At 37.7% G+C, this 18671-nt stretch overlaps 2 protein-coding genes across 5 annotated transcripts in view; both read right to left on the bottom strand.

Annotated features, from left to right (window-relative positions):
- Positions 1 to 556: 556 nt before the first annotated feature.
- yy1b (YY1 transcription factor b) lies at positions 557 to 11426 on the bottom strand. Of its 2 annotated transcripts, none has more exons than XM_084737238.1 (5): positions 10717 to 11426; positions 7741 to 7903; positions 5177 to 5237; positions 4503 to 4661; positions 557 to 1668 (listed from the first exon to the last, which is right to left on the bottom strand). In XM_084737238.1, the coding sequence occupies exons 1-5, from the start codon at positions 11255 to 11257 to the stop codon at positions 1486 to 1488; spliced, it is 1107 nt and encodes a 368-aa protein (XP_084593364.1). In that variant the 5' UTR covers positions 11258 to 11426; the 3' UTR covers positions 557 to 1485. The 2 variants fall into 2 exon arrangements, with proteins under 2 accessions (XP_084593364.1, XP_084593365.1); XM_084737239.1 differs by having other exon boundaries at positions 7741 to 7891; positions 10717 to 11424.
- Positions 11427 to 13821: 2395 nt separating this feature from the next.
- Positions 13822 to 18671, bottom strand: part of evlb (Enah/Vasp-like b) — a 67297-nt gene continuing 62447 nt past the window's right edge. For all 3 annotated transcript variants that reach the window (XM_084737811.1, XM_084737810.1, XM_084737808.1), the window contains exons 9-13: positions 18420 to 18471; positions 17136 to 17193; positions 16981 to 17041; positions 16719 to 16776; positions 13822 to 14869 (exon numbers count right to left, since the gene is read on the bottom strand). In XM_084737811.1, coding sequence (XP_084593937.1) covers positions 14832 to 14869; positions 16719 to 16776; positions 16981 to 17041; positions 17136 to 17193; positions 18420 to 18471 — 267 coding nt within the window. In that variant the 3' untranslated portion in view covers positions 13822 to 14831. The remainder of the gene's footprint in view (positions 14870 to 16718; positions 16777 to 16980; positions 17042 to 17135; positions 17194 to 18419; positions 18472 to 18671) is intronic.

The raw sequence follows: 18671 nt of genomic DNA, 5'->3' as shown, positions 1-18671 counted from the left end.
TGGCTATTACATTATTGGTTGCTGCACCCCATATAGGAATAGACAAATTAGCTTGGGCCATAAATGCTGTGGTGTGTGGTATTGGTTTATGATACACACGCGTCCCTATACAAATAAACATTAAATAAATAATTAGCACATTCTTATCCAAAAGACCATAAAGTGAGGAAAGAAAGAGTGAATCTTTTTAGATCTATGTTACCGGCAAAACAGATGATAGTGCTACCATGGACGATTAGAAATAGATTTAGATTTTAGAAGTATCTGTACAGTCTGAATCTTATATCCTCAGAAAAAAAGGGAAATCTAGAGCTACTTAAAAAAAGAATTAGGTCCTTCCACCAGTTATCTTGGAGAGTATACTGGGACAGCAGAGTGAAACTGGAAGCAATGCATGCTTCACTTTATATAGACAGTATTGTGAGATGAAGTTGGTGATTATTAGCAGGTTTAATTTTAATGCATTTTTATTTTATTTGTCATGTGAATGTTAAGTGCTGTTTGTGAAAATCTAATGAAGTGTAAAAAAAAAAAAAAAGATACACTTAATAAAAGCTTGTGTATATTTCGACAGGGCTGGAATGACCCATTTTATTGTGGGCAGTTGAGATACATGGGTGTAAATATCAACAAAGGAAGTTAATGGTTGACGTCTGTACATTACATTCTAACAAAGAAAGTGATGGTCTTGCAGTCAATTCGATGTACGCTTCAGATACTTTTAACTGAGACACGTTCTGAGTAAAGTTTATATTACTCATTCATCTGTGTAAAGACAGTTCATAGAAAATATAAAGCAACTCATGACTAAAAGTTTAATTGGTTAACACTTTAAATCACACCTCTATCTATTGTCTACGTAATTTCAATACAGCCATACAATACAAGTATACAAGGTTATTGTTGTGGTTAGAGAAAAATACAACCAAAGGTATGGAAATGCAAACATACAGCTGTTTAAACTTCTCATACATGTGAAACAGATCACACAAACAGGCCCTGGGCCTTTTGTATCATAGGTACGATCTCATAATGCAGGAGAAAAAAAAAAAAAAAAAAATCACAATTTTACTAAACATAGCCTGAGTCAAGTGTACAATATGCACACTTGAGGAAAATAAAAGCTATGTGAGAAAATAAAAATACTAATAGATTGCTGCTTCTCTCCTCCTCACTCTGGTAAAAATAAGTCTCTGATGTTTGTCCATGAGTTCCATCTTCTGGCAGCCGAGTGCCACTGGAGAAACAAAGGGGCCGTGTTGGCCGGGGCGCTGGGGAATAGCCACTGTGTTCCTCATCCAATATGACAGCAGAAGAAAAGGGGACGCAGGAAAACTAGCTGAATTTCAGTGTTTTTAAGTCTTTCAATTTTTTTATATAAATCAATAAGTCTCAAGCTTTTCATTCCGTCTTTGAAAGAGGTTTCACGTGTGCCGCTAGGATGCTTTTTTCCATCTGTGTGGCCTGACGCTGGTGGAAGGGCTCTCATTGGTTATTTTTGGCTTTGGCGTGTGTGAGGATGTGAGACTTTAAGTTGGTCGACTGCGCAAACTTCTTATTGCAGCCGTCGAAGGGGCAGACGTAGGGTCGGTCTCCAGTGTGGATCCGCACGTGCGTGCGCAGGTTGAAGTCCAGAGAAAACCGTTTCCCGCAGCCTTCGAAGGTACACTGAAAGAAACAAGAGGAGCAGAGGAGTCAGTCTTCACATCAGTCACACAGTGTGTGATTTTCAGTTGATTTTAACATGGTTTAAGTGCAAACCCTGTCACTATGTAGTTTTCTTTGACCTGGATGAGAGCATCCCTCCTACTTTGCTCCTGAATTGTGCCCCGTGCCTTTTTGGGTGAAAACAACCACTCTAATTTGTAAATACAAATTCTGAGGTCTTTGCGCATTTAAATGTGTGACATAAGAACACAATATAACTTTTTACCTATTAGGAGCCCAAATCCTCTGGCCTGTCAGGTGAACAATCACACTATGTCTTTGCAGATCAACAATCAGCATTATTACAGACAAAATTAAAGAGATGGGGCTCCTTTCAGTCTGCCTCCATCAGCATAGACAAACTTGACATGCAACTACTTTACTGAATTTTAGGTGATGTATTTCTGACATATGTCCCCTTTTATAACATCAAGACATTTAACTTAGCTGTTTTGGCATTGTTGAACCAAACTCCATTCTAAAAGCAGGTGTTTTATGGTAGGGACATATTTTTGACACTAAATATCTTAAGTTACACCATCACTAAGATTCTTTTCTGATTCACTTCGATCTACAGACACAAATGCCACACATGTCATTTACTCACTAACATCATTAACTACATTTAGAGTAACTAACCAGTGAAGAAGCATTTGGCACACACACAAAAAGGGACATAATGTATGGTGGCTCTCATCCATGCCTATAAATTTTAGGAGAGACCACATAGAGTATGCAAAGTCCATCTTAACAAAGACTGTAGTCTGACTTGTGATTTGTTGCCTTAAGCCAAGCCTTACTTGTGATTATGTCATATTGCTTGACTGACATTATTTTTGATTGTCAATGATGTGGGTTTACGATTTAAAGTTGTATGTTATGAATCTATGTATGTATGCTGTATGTTACATTTTTCTACATGCTGCCCACTCTATTCTAGATATTGCTGATTTTCAATGCGAGTAGTATATATTTTTACATGTTATGCACTTGCTTATTGGTGTAATGGTCATAAATTCTGTCTTAATGCAGTGTTTTCATGTTCCATTCAGGTCCAAGAGCATCAGGATGCTGCTATTGTGCATGTTGACTCACTGAGTTGAACATCACCTTGATTAGTATCATTGGTAACACCTGTTTTTACCCTATTTAATACCAATATGGCTGTTTTGAAAAAGGACTATTTGCTAAGCATCTGCCCAAATCAGCAATTGTGCAGCCACAGCGTAGCAATGGCAGACCTGTCAAGCATCAGTTTTCTCCACATGCTGAAGTGGTGTGTGTGAGAGACTGTGATAAAAGCTATACACTGCATTTTATGAGTTGGAAAGCATTTTAAAGCTTCCCTAAATCAAAAACACAAGAGCATAAGAGTATGGAATGGAATAAACAGTGAATTTATTTGCTCTAAATAAGATGCAAATGTTAGCATATCTGGCTAATTAGCTTAAAACCTACAGCAGTGGCTGAACGTTGCACCCAAGGCAAAAGAGCTCATCATAAAGCCACAGTGCATAGTTTGGAGTTTCTAAATAAACCCAAAATTAAACAGCCTAATTCTTGATTAGCACATCAACTGTGTAGTATTGCCCCACTGTATGAAAGCAACTCTGTCCAGCAATTTATTGGATTTGTGGAAGTGCTTAGTAATTATCCTACAACCTTCTTCTCTTGTAATGTTAAATTGAAACATATTGTTTAATTGGAATAAGACAAGGCAGCCAAACAGGGTGATGTTAGAACAAAATAACAGTCTGATCTTACATTTTCCCTTATCATACTACTGTTATGTCTAATTAGCTCTAAACTGCAATACAAAAAGAATACTGACTGTCGTTTTCAATCAGTTTGTGAGGATGCTAACTTCTCACTTGGGACAAGCAGCTTTGGTCTCAGTCTTTTAGGACAATATCATATATCATATGTAGCCATCAAATACATAATACATTAACTTTTTTTTTTCTTACAGGATTCTCATTTTAAGTTATGAAACAGAAACTCGTGGAGCCAACATTAGCTTAATTAGATAGCTACTTAGCCACAGCTGTTACTGTAAACTCTGCTGGCGACAGCTGTCATTTCAGCCCACAAAATCGACAGCTGTGGGCCCACAAGGAGAAGTCTGCTATTGTCTGCATCTTTGCGAAATAAAAGAACCACTGTTTCCAAAAAGTTAAGAATACTGATGGTAAATCTGCCATCGCTGTCATTGTAAATTGCATTTATGCACAGGGATTACTGAAACAACGCCTGAAAAGTTGTCCAGGAGAAAATGTGTACAATTCATTGCATTAAGGTTTAAATGAACTTAAAAGTGCTGCATGCCTGAGAACTTTAAGCCTTGACAACAAAAAGCTTGAAAGGTGTAGAAGTAGTAATTAAGGGGGCGGAGCTTGCCAAGTGGTCGGTTGAAAAAGGCTGATCTGAGTGGCAAGACACCAGCCAATATATATTATTGTCATTGAGATGCGCTAGTGTTTATGAAGAGCTAATTCAAATCATGAACAAAGTCTCAAAGTTTAGGATCATACAAAGAATCAAAATGCTACCAGCCAGAGTGAAGTGTGATGACCTCTGATTTATCCACCAAAGACAAAAGAAAAGTTTTACTGGCGTTTGGTACTTGGTGAGTGATAAATTTTGAACACCATGAGCCAGATATTACTTATTATCCCATTCTCCTTGGCTTGAATTTGGCTCCAAACTGTGATGGGCTTATGCGCTTAAAAAATGTAAAAATAGTGTGAGTGTATCTGTGCGCGGGGGTGAAGTGTGAAGTTCGTCCAGATGCCAACCTGGAAGGGTTTCTCCCCTGTGTGAACAAGTTGGTGACGTTTGAGTTTGGAGCTCTCGACGAACGCCTTGCCACACTCGGCGCAGACGTGCACGCGGGGGCCGTGGGTGTGGAGATGCTTCCTCATAGCTGAGTTATCCCTGAACATCTTTGTGCAGCCCTGGGGACCAGAGAGAGTGCAGCAGAGTTGACAAACAGGACAGGCAAGCAAATAATGTCAGGCTCTTCTCAGGCTTGTAAACTGAAGTGGTGCATCAAAAAGGTTTTTTCTTATCTTGTACACAAATACACTGTGAATGTCAAGTGTCGTCAGCATTTTGTATAGCTCCCTTTAATCGGGTTTAAATCCTGAAAAGAAGTGGAGCTGCCTCTATTTTTCCCAGAAGCAGTATTGTACAGTTCACAGCTTCTCACTGCAATGACAGACTCCTTTGTGAACAAATAAAAGCCTTTACATTAGCTAAACATATAGACTTCAGATGAGGTTTAGTTGTAAGTACATGAAAATCAATACATTCTAAACACTTTCTTCATTTTTAAATAACCTTTACAGAAACTTCCAATTACACAGAAAGCAGCAATGTAAGACTATTCAACCCATCAGGAACTGTGAACCCCTATTTTCGGAGCAAAGTGGTGGCAAAGTTCCTCTAAGGGCAGCATCATTAAACTCACTTTATGAGGGCAAGCTATCGTCCGGGGAGCATCGTCCTCTTTGACTTTTCTGGGCTTCATCCTGTTGAGAAAAAAGGGTTTTTGTGTTTTTAACAAACAACAACAGACAAATAGGGCCATCATCATCAGCCACAAAGCCATCCCTTCTATGGAAGCATAAGTTATTGTAAATAAATACATAAATCTGTGAACATACACTAGTCTCACTGCTTTTAGCTGACCTACTTGCAAGGCTGCTCATGCGCAGTCTTTTGTTTTGCAAAGGTGTCAAAAAGTCACTGGTTACAGCTCCTAAAGTGTTAATATTTGTTTTTCTATTTTTGTGTTTCAAGCTCCTGGTTAAACAAAACAAGCAATATGAGGGAGTCAACTTACATTTTATTGGAATTCTGATGAGCAATTTGAACTATTTTCTGACATTTTACAGACTATACAATTAAGTGACAAAATAATTGGGTGAATAAGCAGTAATGAAAATAGAACTGCAATGATTAATTGATTATTAAATTGGTTGCCAGCTTGGGCTTTGGGAAACATTGATTGACATTTTATGGACCAAACAACTGATTGATTAATCAAGAAAATGATCAACATATTAACAGATAATGAAAATAATATCTATTTGCAGCCCAAAATCAAAGTAACTGTTAGTTGCTACCCTGGCTAAATATTTTACTGACAGCATTTAAGGCCTTTTCTTTTTTTAACTTCTGTTGTTGTCACTTAAATCATTTGTTTATCATTTTCTAACCAAGTATAATATAATAAGGGTCTACAGAAGACTTAGTTTTGGTCTACTTTTGCATATTATTATATATATTATTAAGTAAATACTACACACATAGCTTGTTAAAACAGTACATAAACAAATCAATATGCAGACAGACAAAAATGCCTATATATCAACTGTAAAGGATTTTTTGTGAACAGAAGCAAAATCTAGATCAAATCAATATTTGGTGTGACCACCCTTTTTCTTCAAAACAGCATCAATTCTTCTAGGTACACTTGCACAGGGATTTTGTAGGCTCATAGTCAGGTGTATGATTAACCAATTATACCAAACAGGTGCTAATGATCATCAATTTCATATATAAGTTGAAACACAGTCATTAACTGAAACACAAACAGTTGTGTAGGAGGCTTCAAACTGGGTCAGGAACAGCCAAACTGTTCTTCATGTCACAGGTCAGACACCATGACAAAACTGAGCACAGCAACAAGAGACAAGGTAGTTATGCTGCATCAGCAAGGTCTCTCCCAAGATTTCAATCGCAGGCTGGGGTTTCAACATGTGCTGTTCAAGCTCTTTTGAAGAAGCACAGAGAAATGGGCAACACTGAGGACCATAAACACAGAGGTCAGCCAAGGAAACTTAGTGCAGCAGATGAAAGACACATTATGCTTACTTCTCTTCAAAATCAGAAGATGTCCAGCAGTGCAATCAGCTCAGAACTAGCAGAAACTAGTGGGACTCAGGTACACCCATCTACTGTCCAGAGAAGTCTGGCCAGAAGTGGTCTTCATGGAAGCACTGTGGCCAAAAAGCCATACCTCCGACGTGAAAACAAGGCCAAGCGACTCAACTATGCACGAAAAAATAGGAACTGGGGTACAGAAAAATGGCAGCAGGTGCTCTGGACTGATGAGTCAAAATTTGAAGTATTTGGCTGTAGCAAAGGCAGTTTGTTTGCCGAAGGGTTGGAGAGCAGCACAATGAGTGTCGGCAGGCCACACTGAATCATGGTAGTGCTTCCTTGCAAGTTTAGGCCTGCATTTCTGCAAATAGAGTTGGGGATTTGGTCAGGATTAATGGTGTCCCCAGTGCTGTGAAATACAGACAGATACTTATCCATCATGCAATACCAGATTGGCCCAAAATTCATTCTGCAGCAGCATGTCATTAGGGACTACCTTCAGCTTAAAGAAGAACAAGGAGTCCTGAAAGTGTTGATATGGCCCCCACAGACCCCTCATCTCAACATCATCAAGTATGTCTGGGATTACATGAAGAGACAGAAAGATCTGAGGCAACTTACATCCACAGAAGATCTGTGGTTAGTTCTCCAAGATGTTTGAGATGTTTGTAGAACAACCTACCTGCCAAGTTCCTTCAAAAACTGTGTGCAAGTGTACCTAGAGGAATAAATGCTGTTTTGAAGACAAATGGTGGTCACACCAAATATTGATTTGATTTAGTTTTTTTCTGTTCGGTCACTTTGCATTTTGTAAATTTATAAAAATAATTACATTCTATATTTTTGAAAGCATTCTTCAGCATTTCTTCACACCTGCCTTAATCTTTTGCACAATACTGTATAAACCTCTGAATCTTAAATCTTGACGAGAAAAAAAACAGACACAAAAATCCAATAAACACAAAAATGAAAAAGAAAAAAATAGGATGCATTTTTTTTGCATGACGAACTATATTTCACCTTTGAAATTTAACAGCAATATCTTTTTGCATGTGCATTTGAGCTGTGCACAATTGTTTTTTCCTCAGTTAGCAGGCCTGTTCACATTTATGAACAAAGGATGCAGAGACCCTGAGTCACACTCACCTGGCAAATTCGGCCAGCTGTTTGGGGTCTGAGAGGTCGATCCCAGGGATGCCACCAGGGGGCAGCTTCTTCCCTGTCATGTACTCGGAGTAATCCGGAGGGGAGTTTTCCCCGACGATCTGCTCCTCCACCACCGACTCATGGTCAATGTCTTTATTGTCATCTAGAAACACATTACAGAGACTGAACCGATAACATACTGGTTTTTCCTTAGCTACAAGTCTGAGGGAGGGAAACACATCTGCAGCTGCCCCGGCTATGAGATTTTATTATAATTGTTGCATAATTACTTTAGATGCACATTAACCTTAATCCTGCCCAGAGACATAGCCAACTTTTTGTTATAACTCACAGGTGCTTTATTGTATCAGTTCACTTTTTTATTACTGCATCACTCATATCATCGTTTTCTGTTTCTGTGTGAATTAGTACTTTTTAAACTACTATTTATTGGGTTCATGTTTGTCATTGGTCCTGATTTGAAGTATCACACACTATCTTGGGGACACTCAGAGTTATTTTGAAGGAGATAGACACAAATGCAGCAGGCACAGATTTTCTCATTTGCTCTGCTTATTTTCAATCTAGACATTATGCAAATTAACTAACTTTCCTAACATAATCATAATCTGATTTTTTTTTCATCAGATGACATTAATTATATAATGAATTCTGTTTAGAGAAGCATGTTGCTGTTATGGTTGTTTGTTACAGTAATTAATTCTTGGGGTTTCCAGGCTGCAGTGCTTACATGTTAAATATGTCAGTAGGATGATGGTTAATAGCAAAAAGACAAATTTCCACACATTATGCAGAACTGTACACTGCAAATTATACCTTGATAACTTAAGTTAAAGACGGCAAATGTGCAGACTAAAAATAAACTAGAAACAGTTAAGCAGGGCTACAAGAAGCCTAATAAAAATAATTTAAATTTTATTTCAAAATAATGGAGACCAGCTAATATTTCTGGCCGATAATGGGTTATATTTGCCTATATCAGTGCATGATGTACATGTGGACCACTATGTGCTTATATAACAATATGAGAACCCTCCATAACAAAAAAAATAAAAAACATGCAGACTGTATTTAGTTTATTAGTCAGCATTTTATGTATATTCGATCCCTTTTCTGAAATCAGGTTTAATATATATATATTATATTTCATTGTTAAAACTGTAAAATTTCCCTCCTTCATTATACATCTTGGTCACAAGTGTTCACCACTTTTTAGGGAGAACTGCAAAAAAAAGTCTGTTTATGTCTGTATTCTATATTTTGTATATTATTACCTATAAAAAGAATATCAGTCAACATATCAATTAGAGCCTGACTGATATATTGGTTGGCCGACACAGACCAAAGACAGATATTGGCTTATATATTTACCAATAGGCACAGATATGAAAACTTTTCACATAACATATAATGCAGAAAACTATGCTTGGGGTGATTAAGATCTAGCTCAGTTAGAATATTTATGGGGACACAAGGAGCTCCCTGTCAGGTATAAATGCTGAGAAGCTGCCTCTTGTTTCTACAACCAGCCACTAATTGACTAACAGTATTAGAATATTCAGCAGTTGACTGATACTGAACTGTACTAATGTATATTTAGCCATTTATTTAATTATGTATTCTTTATTTTCCACAGTGTTAATTTCTATGATTGACTGACATATGTGTGTTAACTTTTTACATGTTAAACAATATATAATAATAATAATGATTGATTGATAAAGGTGTTTAAGAAAACAGTCTTCTGAGTACCTTTGCATAGTCATATTGGTGCAAAAAAACACACAAAAAGTCTAATTTTATTCAAGTTCATAAAAGCACTATAGTGGCCACCCATCTGTCAATTTTCCCCCTCTAAAATCAGTACCAGTCTCAAAAAATATGTTGGTCAAGCTCTACAATCAATATAATATTTGTTTACTACCAAATATTGATTTTCTGTCCTAAAACTTTGGTATCAGTCAAATCCAATAAATAATATTTAACAATTTTACTCTAATAAGAGATTCTTGGCTTCATTTAAGTGTGACAATACACTTTTTTAAAGGTACAGAAGAAGGGAAGAACTCTAAGGCCTGGTTTGGAGACATCTTAATTTATGAAAGCGGTATTTGTCGAGAAAATACAATATTTGAAGGCCTCTCTAAATGAATGTGTAAAAATAAGAAGACAAAACTATTGGACCCTACTTTAAACCAACCAGCAGGGTGCACTAAAATTAGCTCCAGATAGCTGACAGTGTCCTGAAAAACAACATGAACAGACAGACTATCAGTAAAGAACATGTTAATCAGAGTTCTTACATCTGTCTATGAAAATAATATGGGCAATCTGTGAAAATAAAAGCTTGTGACTGTCTGAATATTGATGGTTTACCACCTGGGCACGCAGCACTACCACAGCGCACAGAGGCAGCAGGAGCAGTTAGCCTGACGCAGACGTACAGCTGTCTGCTCAACTGCCACCAGCAGCCACAGCTAACAGCTAAATCATTTACTTGCTAAATAGTTTCTTACTCAAAATTTCACGCCTATTAAACTTTTAGACGCTTCATACGACCCTCCGGTGGTACACCAGCTACATTCGAGCCCCGACTTCGCCACAGTTATGCGGCCTGCGTGTATCCCAAACCCAGCTGTCTCTATCTCCCCCAAGCACCGCCGCCATCTCTGCCTCACCGCGACTATCGCCATTTTTTCGGGGCCGCCGCCATACTTACTAGTCTCGGGGAATATGGCGGCGCCCAGCAACACCTAAAACATGGCCTCCGTTCAAAACAAAAACATTTCGCTAAGATACAATAGGGTTCTGCATCGAAAACATGCATTATTTGTCGCTTTTCACAGCGGTGCAACGGACCTCTCCAGGAACTAGTCTGGTGCAGCAGGACAACGCCCTGGCAACGAGGCCTCATGCAACGGCTAACAACGGATCTGACAGACTTACGTTACTTACCCGAAGCCCACATTGTAACAGAAAATTCCCCCTCCAGTGTCTTTATTTGCACCTGCTTCTGTTCCCATTTTCTTCCTCCAGCCTCCGCGCCACTTAAATAGCTTTTTTTGCCCGCTTTCTTGCCCCCAGTGCCGCCTCCCCGTTTCACCCGACCCACTGAGCTCTTCCCGGCCACAGTCACCAGAGTCTGTTCAATGTACTCGTCCTCTACCCCCGGAGCCGGTACCGGGATGAGGATCTGGTCCTCGAACCCGCTGCCGCCGTCCGTGTGCAGATCCGAGTCGTCCCCGCCGACCACCTCCTCCCGGGTCTGAACCAGGATCACCTCCTGGTGATGGTGGATCGAGCTGGGGTCGTCCGTGACCAGCGGCTGGAGCGCGATCATGGGCTGCCCGTCGTCGTCGTCGTCATCCCCGCCGACCACTGTGGTCTCGATAGTCTCCACCGGTATCGTTTCCACCTCTATCTCGTGGAGCTCCACGATCTCGGCCGGCATCTCCGAGCCGTCTGTCTCAATGTACAGCGTATCTCCGGATGCCATGTTGAATTCCGCCAGCTTGCCTCTCTCATTCACGCCGTGTTGTGCTCCTGTTTTTGGACCTCACAAACACACTCACACACCCCCAGCTCTGCTCCTGCCTCTGTCTGCTCTCCCTCTTCTTCGATAACAACTCTCTTCACTCCGGCCCACGCCAGTTCTCGTGGCCACTATGCTCGCTAATATCCAAACATCGCGAGACTTGGGTGAACCCAGTGATAGCTGTGCTACTGGTGGTGCCATGGGGGGTTCCCAAACTTTGCTGGTTTAGGTTTGGGGTGAGGTTTACTTATTTTTGTCGCAACATAATAATCTGATCATTTATATTTTTAAATACTGATGATTTAACGGGTAAATTACACAATGATATCAATGAGCTGAACATCTGGTCCAGTAATTTACATTCCAGTAATTACAGGTGCAACTATGATTGAACTTGACTTGTGGCATTGATTATATATATATTTTTTGGAATTTCTTTTTGAAACCTATTGCAACATAGGTTGACACTTTCTTTACAGGGGCTTGCAATACTTATACAAACTGATTTCCTAACAAGTCAACATGAAAATATGTATAAAAATAAATCAAAACATATTGAAATAATAACACTGCAAATAAACATCGCATTTATTGCAACATAAAAAACAAAATAAAACTAAGTGTGGGTTTTAAATTAATCTTATAGACATTCTGATCATTATTATTATTATTACAACAACATACAGTATAATATAGTCAACAAATTAATGTTGTATTATTGATGAAGATGAAACTTTATTGATCCTCATTGGGGAATTCACAAGCTGCCAAGCAAAATGAGCTCCACCTTTACATTAAAGTTAATTAATTAATGCATCTATAATTATAATCCAATTATATAAAACACATTCTAAAACAGGCCATTCAGCACAATGAGTACTTACATACTTAGGGTACTTCAGGTATGTTTTCATGCTAATATACAATGCACACTGAAGTGAAGTTTTAAATGCAGGACTTGTACTTGTAACAGAGTATGTCTATACTGTGAGATGATTACTTTTGCTTCAGTAAAGGATATGAGCTCTTCTTTCACCTTTGTCTAAAAGGGCAAATGTCCATCATAAGTGACAGAATCCTAAAATTATGTAATAATCACATAAAGCTTATCCTGACCAGCAGCTCACCAAAGAATTCAGCATGAATGTGAATATCTGTTCTGTGACTTCAAGTATAGCCTGCAGTACAGAGACAAATCAATAGTTTTTCTTCATAGCAGACATATTAATATGAAATAGTAGTGTAAACACAGGTGTTACCAATGATACTAATCAAAGTTATGTTATATTAAGGTGAAACAGAGTCAGGGTGCTGCTCAGTGGAAAGGCTCCACCACACTAAATAAAACGGGACCCTGATCAGTATCATTGGTAACACCTGTGTTTATCCCACTGTTTCGTATCAATATGGCTGCTGTGAAAAGGTCTATTCTGGCCTCGCTGCATCAGTTTATGTCTATTATTAGATTTACATAATGATGATCAAATCTAAGTCTAAATATAGCTGAAGCCTACTGGCTGTAGACATATATGGGTGGCCAATTAAAGAAAACACTGCTGCTGCTTCACTGCTCTCTGTGGATTCAAGCTTCCCAGCATGTTGCACCTGTGTCCACATTCAGACAGTGATGATGCTTCAGCAGTTTGTGCATTTGATGTCATCTATATCAATATTTATGAACACTGCAAATAACACTTTCTTTTATTGTCTCAAACCGAAAAGTAATTTCTGTGGTTTGTGTTGGCCAATGTATTTTCTCAGGAGATTGTTACTGATAAGGCAACCTGCGGTATTTTAGTCAACCCGCCAAATATTATATGTACACGGAAAAAGCTGTGTATATTATTACAGAGCTATTGATTAAAAAAAAAACAGTTTCAGTAAAGACAAATGAGAACTACTTTTTAAAATCTAGTTATCAATAGATTATCTGCCCAAAGTTTTCTGCAAAAATATAAAAAGAGTTTTGTTTTGATTGAATCTGAACCATTTAAAAACAATCTTAAGTGAGATTATTAAGATATGAGTATGATAAGATATGATTTCTTGCATTAAATTTAATATTAAAGTCTTGTCCTTATTAGTGAAAATATATAAACTGTATTATTGATTAGTGAACATGTATATGTTTCTCATAGCAAAAGATGACTAGTGTATTTTAAGTAATGTGTGAGTTATTAAGGAAATTGCGAAAAATGTTACAATTGTCCCTGGTCTCCCCTACTAAATTAATTTATGTTTTTGGGGTTCATCTTTTTAATCTATTTAGTAAATATTTTTGCAGGATACTTTAACAGCATCCAACATTGTCTTCAACACTTGACTAACACAATAAGGTAGCAGAAACAGCTCAGATGTTTCACACTCGCTGCACCAGCTGACATTTATGGCACTTCTTCAGTAAGCACAGCACGTGTTTTTGTGTCAGGGAAAAAAAAAGAACAGAAAATAAAAATTACAGTCAGACAAAAGCACCAGACAGGCATCAAAATAACACCCAAACACAAAAAGGAAAAGAGACGTCCTTGTTTATCCAAGACATTGTTCACAGTTTTATTTGAATTCATTTTAAACTTAGTGCGTTTCTTTTTTTTTGTCGTTGTTGTTGTCAAACCAGGAAGCACTTTTGTCATAAAAGGAGAGAATAAAATTAACAACATTTCACCATATCCTTGCAGCCAATAAACATTTTATTAACAACATGATCACAAATACTCTGGTGTATTATTTAAGTTTTTTTTGTTGTTGTTTATAAGATGGCAATATCCAAAGAAGTTTCTTTCACCCTCAGTTTCAGGTCACAGCCTGTTTTTTAATGCCATGGTTCCACACACATCTGTGTTGACGAAAAGGATAAAAAACCTTTAAAAAATGTTCCAGGTTAGATGATGAGAAAACATTTTTTGGATGTGCTTGTATCTAAAACAAAAACAAACCAATATAAAATACAAAAGGCTGACATAAAATGATGTGCAATAATAATGATCAACATTATCATTACTATCATATTCTCATTATCATTTCCTCATTATTACCATTGCACTCACTACACTACTACTACTCATGTTAACATTACATTGACAATCATAAAAATGATAGTAATAATAATGAAAATGATAGTAATAATACAAAAAAACCTTTAAACAAACTTGTGAAAAAAGCAAAACAAATAAAATCATCAGAATTTTATCCATTTTCCTTCAGGCCGAGGACAGAGGGGCGAAGTGGGCGAACAAACAGACAGGAAATGTTAAGAAATCAGAGTAATCAGTGCGAGAGTGTGCCCCGGTCATGTCCATCTCTCCAGACAAACAAACCAAACGTTACACAGACACGTCTGAGGTGTTACAGCAACGTTGCCGCATTGCTTCAACACCGCAGCCGAACAGAATGAGTAGATGTCACAGTTTGGGCCTCCGTTCCTGACGTCTCTTTCTCCTCCTCCTCCTCCTCTTCCTCCTCAGGGCCACAGCAGCTACTGCAGGGGCAACGTTTCGAAAAGGTGGTTCATGTTGGGGGAAGTGGCTCTTAAAGATTATGTCGTGCTAACTCGACTGAGTTCATGTCTAATGGCTGCAGGCAGAGGAGAGAAGACACAGGAACAAAGTTAGGCTGATAATATGTCCTCACTACATAACGCTCTGTCTCTACACACCATTATCCAAGCAGACGTTTTGACATGAAATCGTTGGTATAACCAGTGATACTAATTCAGATTCTGTGCGCTCAGGTCAAACAGGGTCAGGGTTCGCTATTGTGCAGGCTGGCTCACCGGAAAGGCTCTGATACACTAAATGGAACAGGACCTTGATTATCATTAGTAACACCTGTGTTTACACTACGATTTCATATCAGTATGGCTGACATGAAAAAGGTCTTCAGGTCTGTCCACAGTGTGGACCTGAAGTGACGAGTTAAAGGGGCACTTCGTGAAGTTCAGTTTAGTCATAATGAACAATGATGGAGGAGGCTAAACGAATTTGTAAAAATTAACCCTGAATATGTCATTCTGATGTCATCAGGATTACGAGGGTCAACATTTTAACAAAAAGCCTGTGTTTAAAAACTTGGGGTTTAAAAGGCAGGAAGGGTCTGGTGAAAGACGCCATCCAAATGCTGTGTGGAAATGTACACAGCAATTAGGACCACAAAAAAATTGACGAGAGAGACCAAATCGTCAGGATATCTCAGCCTTTGCTGCTTCAGTTGTGACTATTCATTTTAAAATCTGTATCTTGTTCCCCAGAGTTTATAATGTGCCCCTTTTAAAGACAATGTAAACAACACGGTGTGATTTTAGGAGCAGATGTATCATGAATAATAAGCAACAACTGCAAGTGATCCTGTCAGTGATATATTGATAATGTAATAAATATTCCTATCAGCTGTTTATTTCTGCCTTGACTGACGATGTAATCACCCAGAGTATTCACACTTTTCTTATCTAATGTTATTATAACATCATCTTTCTCACCTTTCAAGACATGTCACATTTATTTATCTACTAAATTGGAGTAATTATATGTCTTTTATGTATATGTTACAGTCAGTATAACATAATATTTAGTCAATCAGGATTATTTTGTAATTTTTCTCAGTTTTTATCATAATCATTTCTTACATGTGTGTCACAGTGAGTATTTAGTATTCAATTATCGGGATTATGCACTAATTTATTATTTCTATTGCTATAAACTATAATATGTGTGCGTCATAATCATAATGCAATAATAACATGTGTTACAGCTTTTGGATATAATATTCTTTCAATTCTGTTTAAATTTATTAGCATTTTTATTATAATACAGGATAAATCTATGCATCATTACTTTGTATTATAATCTTTTGTCACAACAATTTATACATTTATGTCTAATGTATGTGCTATTACAGTTTCTATAAGGTACAGTAATATTTATTCAATTCTTTTGTGACGTGTTATAATTTTTATTATATATTGTATAAATATATGTCTAACAAATGTGTTGCTGTCTCTACATGTCTTTACACGTCCACATAAACAATTAATTTGTTAACAATATGATCAAAATAACTCTCTGAGGTGACAGTGTGATAAATATTTTTATCATGTGAGTTGTGTAACACATTTTTAAGTAACAATACTAATGACTAACAATATAATAACCCTGTTTTGTGAGTTAATCATCATCTATCTATCAGTGTCTTTAAAATGCTGCTTGTGTCTGTATTCTAGGCTTTGATGGATTCAGTTTCCATGTTCAGGTTTCTGGGACTCTAGTGCGACCTAGTGGTCACAGAACTACATAACCACCTAACTCCCATCATCCCACTGGTTAGATTTCTAATTAAATAGCCATCAGCATAAATTAGGAGAGCGACAGTGTTCCTAAATGTTGACTAATTATCCCTCTTTCGTGCCTGAAGTGCAAATAAAACTTACCATCAATGATTTCATCCTTCACTTTGTGCAATTCACGAAACACCTCATCCAAGATTTCCTAATAATGCACAAATAAACAGAAAACATCAGTGTTCATAATACATCACATCACACTTTATTTACTGTAAAAATCTTCATACACATGAAACAAAAATAATTTTCTGCAATGATTTTTGGACAGCAGAGGTCACGTGCCAAAACATGAGGAGGATTAAAAGACAATATTATGGCTGGTGGCTGGTGTTGCGTGTATTTTCTTTACCTGTTTCATCCTATCGAGGTCTAACGAGTCTGTGTCGCTGCCACCGCCGCCGGGCCGTGCCCTGCATAATGAAAAATCATCCTCTGTTAGAATCACAGCTGTCGTTCTGCTTCACAGACACATATCTAATGAGCTGTGCTGCTTCCAGCTCTCACCTCGAAACCATTGACCTGTCTGCAGAGTTAGCTCGGTCCCACGGCTTCTTCGCACCATCTAGACAACAGTAACAGGGTCAGACAGAGTTACCGGAGGGGGTTTACTGACATTTGACATTAGGAGTCTCAGGCAGAACAAGATAGACCAACAGACAGGAGACACTGATAGACAGATGCTCTCTATTCAGTCTTCATGATCACCACCGTCATCGTCATCAGTCTCCTTTTTGAGAGTTTTTGCTTCACTTACTTTGCAATCTAACTTATTTGCTACATCTCCCAGAGTTCCCTTTAACATCTACATCACACCTGTGCACGGGTGGAAAAAGTCCTCAGATCCTATAGTTACAGTAGCTATATGTCAAGTACCTTATTATGAAAAACATAAACTCAAAGAAGCAAAAGTAAAAAGTACTCATTATGCAGGAAAATCCCCTGTGAGTGATATATTACTACATTTTACATTACATATTGTCAATTTTTGACAATCACATGCATTTATATCATCATTAGCTGTTGTAGTAGGTCAGGGTGTGGCTCATATAAACCACTATAAGTAGTTTATTTTATTAAAATACAGTGTATTTTGTTTATATGGGGCAGAGGGGTTGTTTCGTTGAGCATGTCAGTCTAGTCTGCCTACTGACTCATGAATCCTTTATCTGATTGAAGTTCAAGCGAGTTAGAATTGATTTTTTGTTTATTTCTGTATGTTTATTTTTTGATTCTTATGCTTTTTGTATGTTTCTGTGATGTATGTTTTGTATTTGATAGCTGTCTGTGGGCTGTTCATACTTTTAGATGAAACCTTTCACGTTTTTTCCTGCCCAGAGATATTTTGTATCTCAAGTGGAACCATCCTGGTTAAATAAAAGATAAATAAACTAAAAATAAAGAATATTTCCCCTTTACTTTAAAACAGTACTCAAACTTTTGACTTTTTCAACCGCTGCGGCTGTTACACGACTGTCTGATGAAACAATGATCTGTTCTTCTCTGTATGTTTTCAATTGTCTTTGAGTTAGGCATTGATAGAATAATTGCAAATTATTTTTGAGTAAAATTTAATTAAATCAAAAGGCATCATTAACCCAATCCTCTCATAATGACCCAGCGAACACACACACACACACTGTACACAGACATACAGTACATACTGTAGATATAGATTGTGAGTGAATGTTCTTCAAAATAAATGACTGATGTTAACATACAAAAGCCTGTTTCTTCAGCTGATCATGTGTCTCTGTATGTTTATTTGTTTTTTTTATTATGTTTTCCCACCTGTGGCATTCTGTCCACTCCGGGTGCTGGGTGACGGAGAATTTGGGTCATCCTAAAGGAAGGACACAAGGATGAATAAGCATCATCGCTCTCATCATGGACACTGCTGCTTGAGGCGAGATATTTCACCTTTATTAAACCCACCTGCACAAATCAGTACATTCCTTTGTAATTTCCTCATTGCGGTAATCATCATTATTACTGTGTTTTTTTAATCACTTTGCCTCTATGTTTTCATCATTATGCAGATAA

Source organism: Lutjanus erythropterus, chromosome 15 (genome assembly GCF_056507025.1).
Source record: "Lutjanus erythropterus isolate fLutEry1 chromosome 15, fLutEry1.hap2, whole genome shotgun sequence".
Lineage (NCBI taxonomy): Eukaryota > Metazoa > Chordata > Actinopteri > Lutjaniformes > Lutjanidae > Lutjanus > Lutjanus erythropterus.
This window is presented reverse-complemented; position numbering and strand designations above follow the sequence as displayed.

Bases quoted from the DNA above. Each gene is read 5' to 3' on its own strand.
- yy1b (XM_084737238.1), bottom strand. From the start codon at position 11,257: ATGGCATCCGGAGATACGCTGTACATTGAGACAGACGGCTCGGAGATG. The intron at 7,904-10,716 runs GTAAGTAACGTA...ATGTGTTTCTAG, and splicing joins TGTTACAATGTGGGCTTCGG to ATGACAATAAAGACATTGAC. The intron at 1,669-4,502 runs GTTGGCATCTGG...TGTTTCTTTCAG, and splicing joins CAGGGGAGAAACCCTTCCAG to TGTACCTTCGAAGGCTGCGG.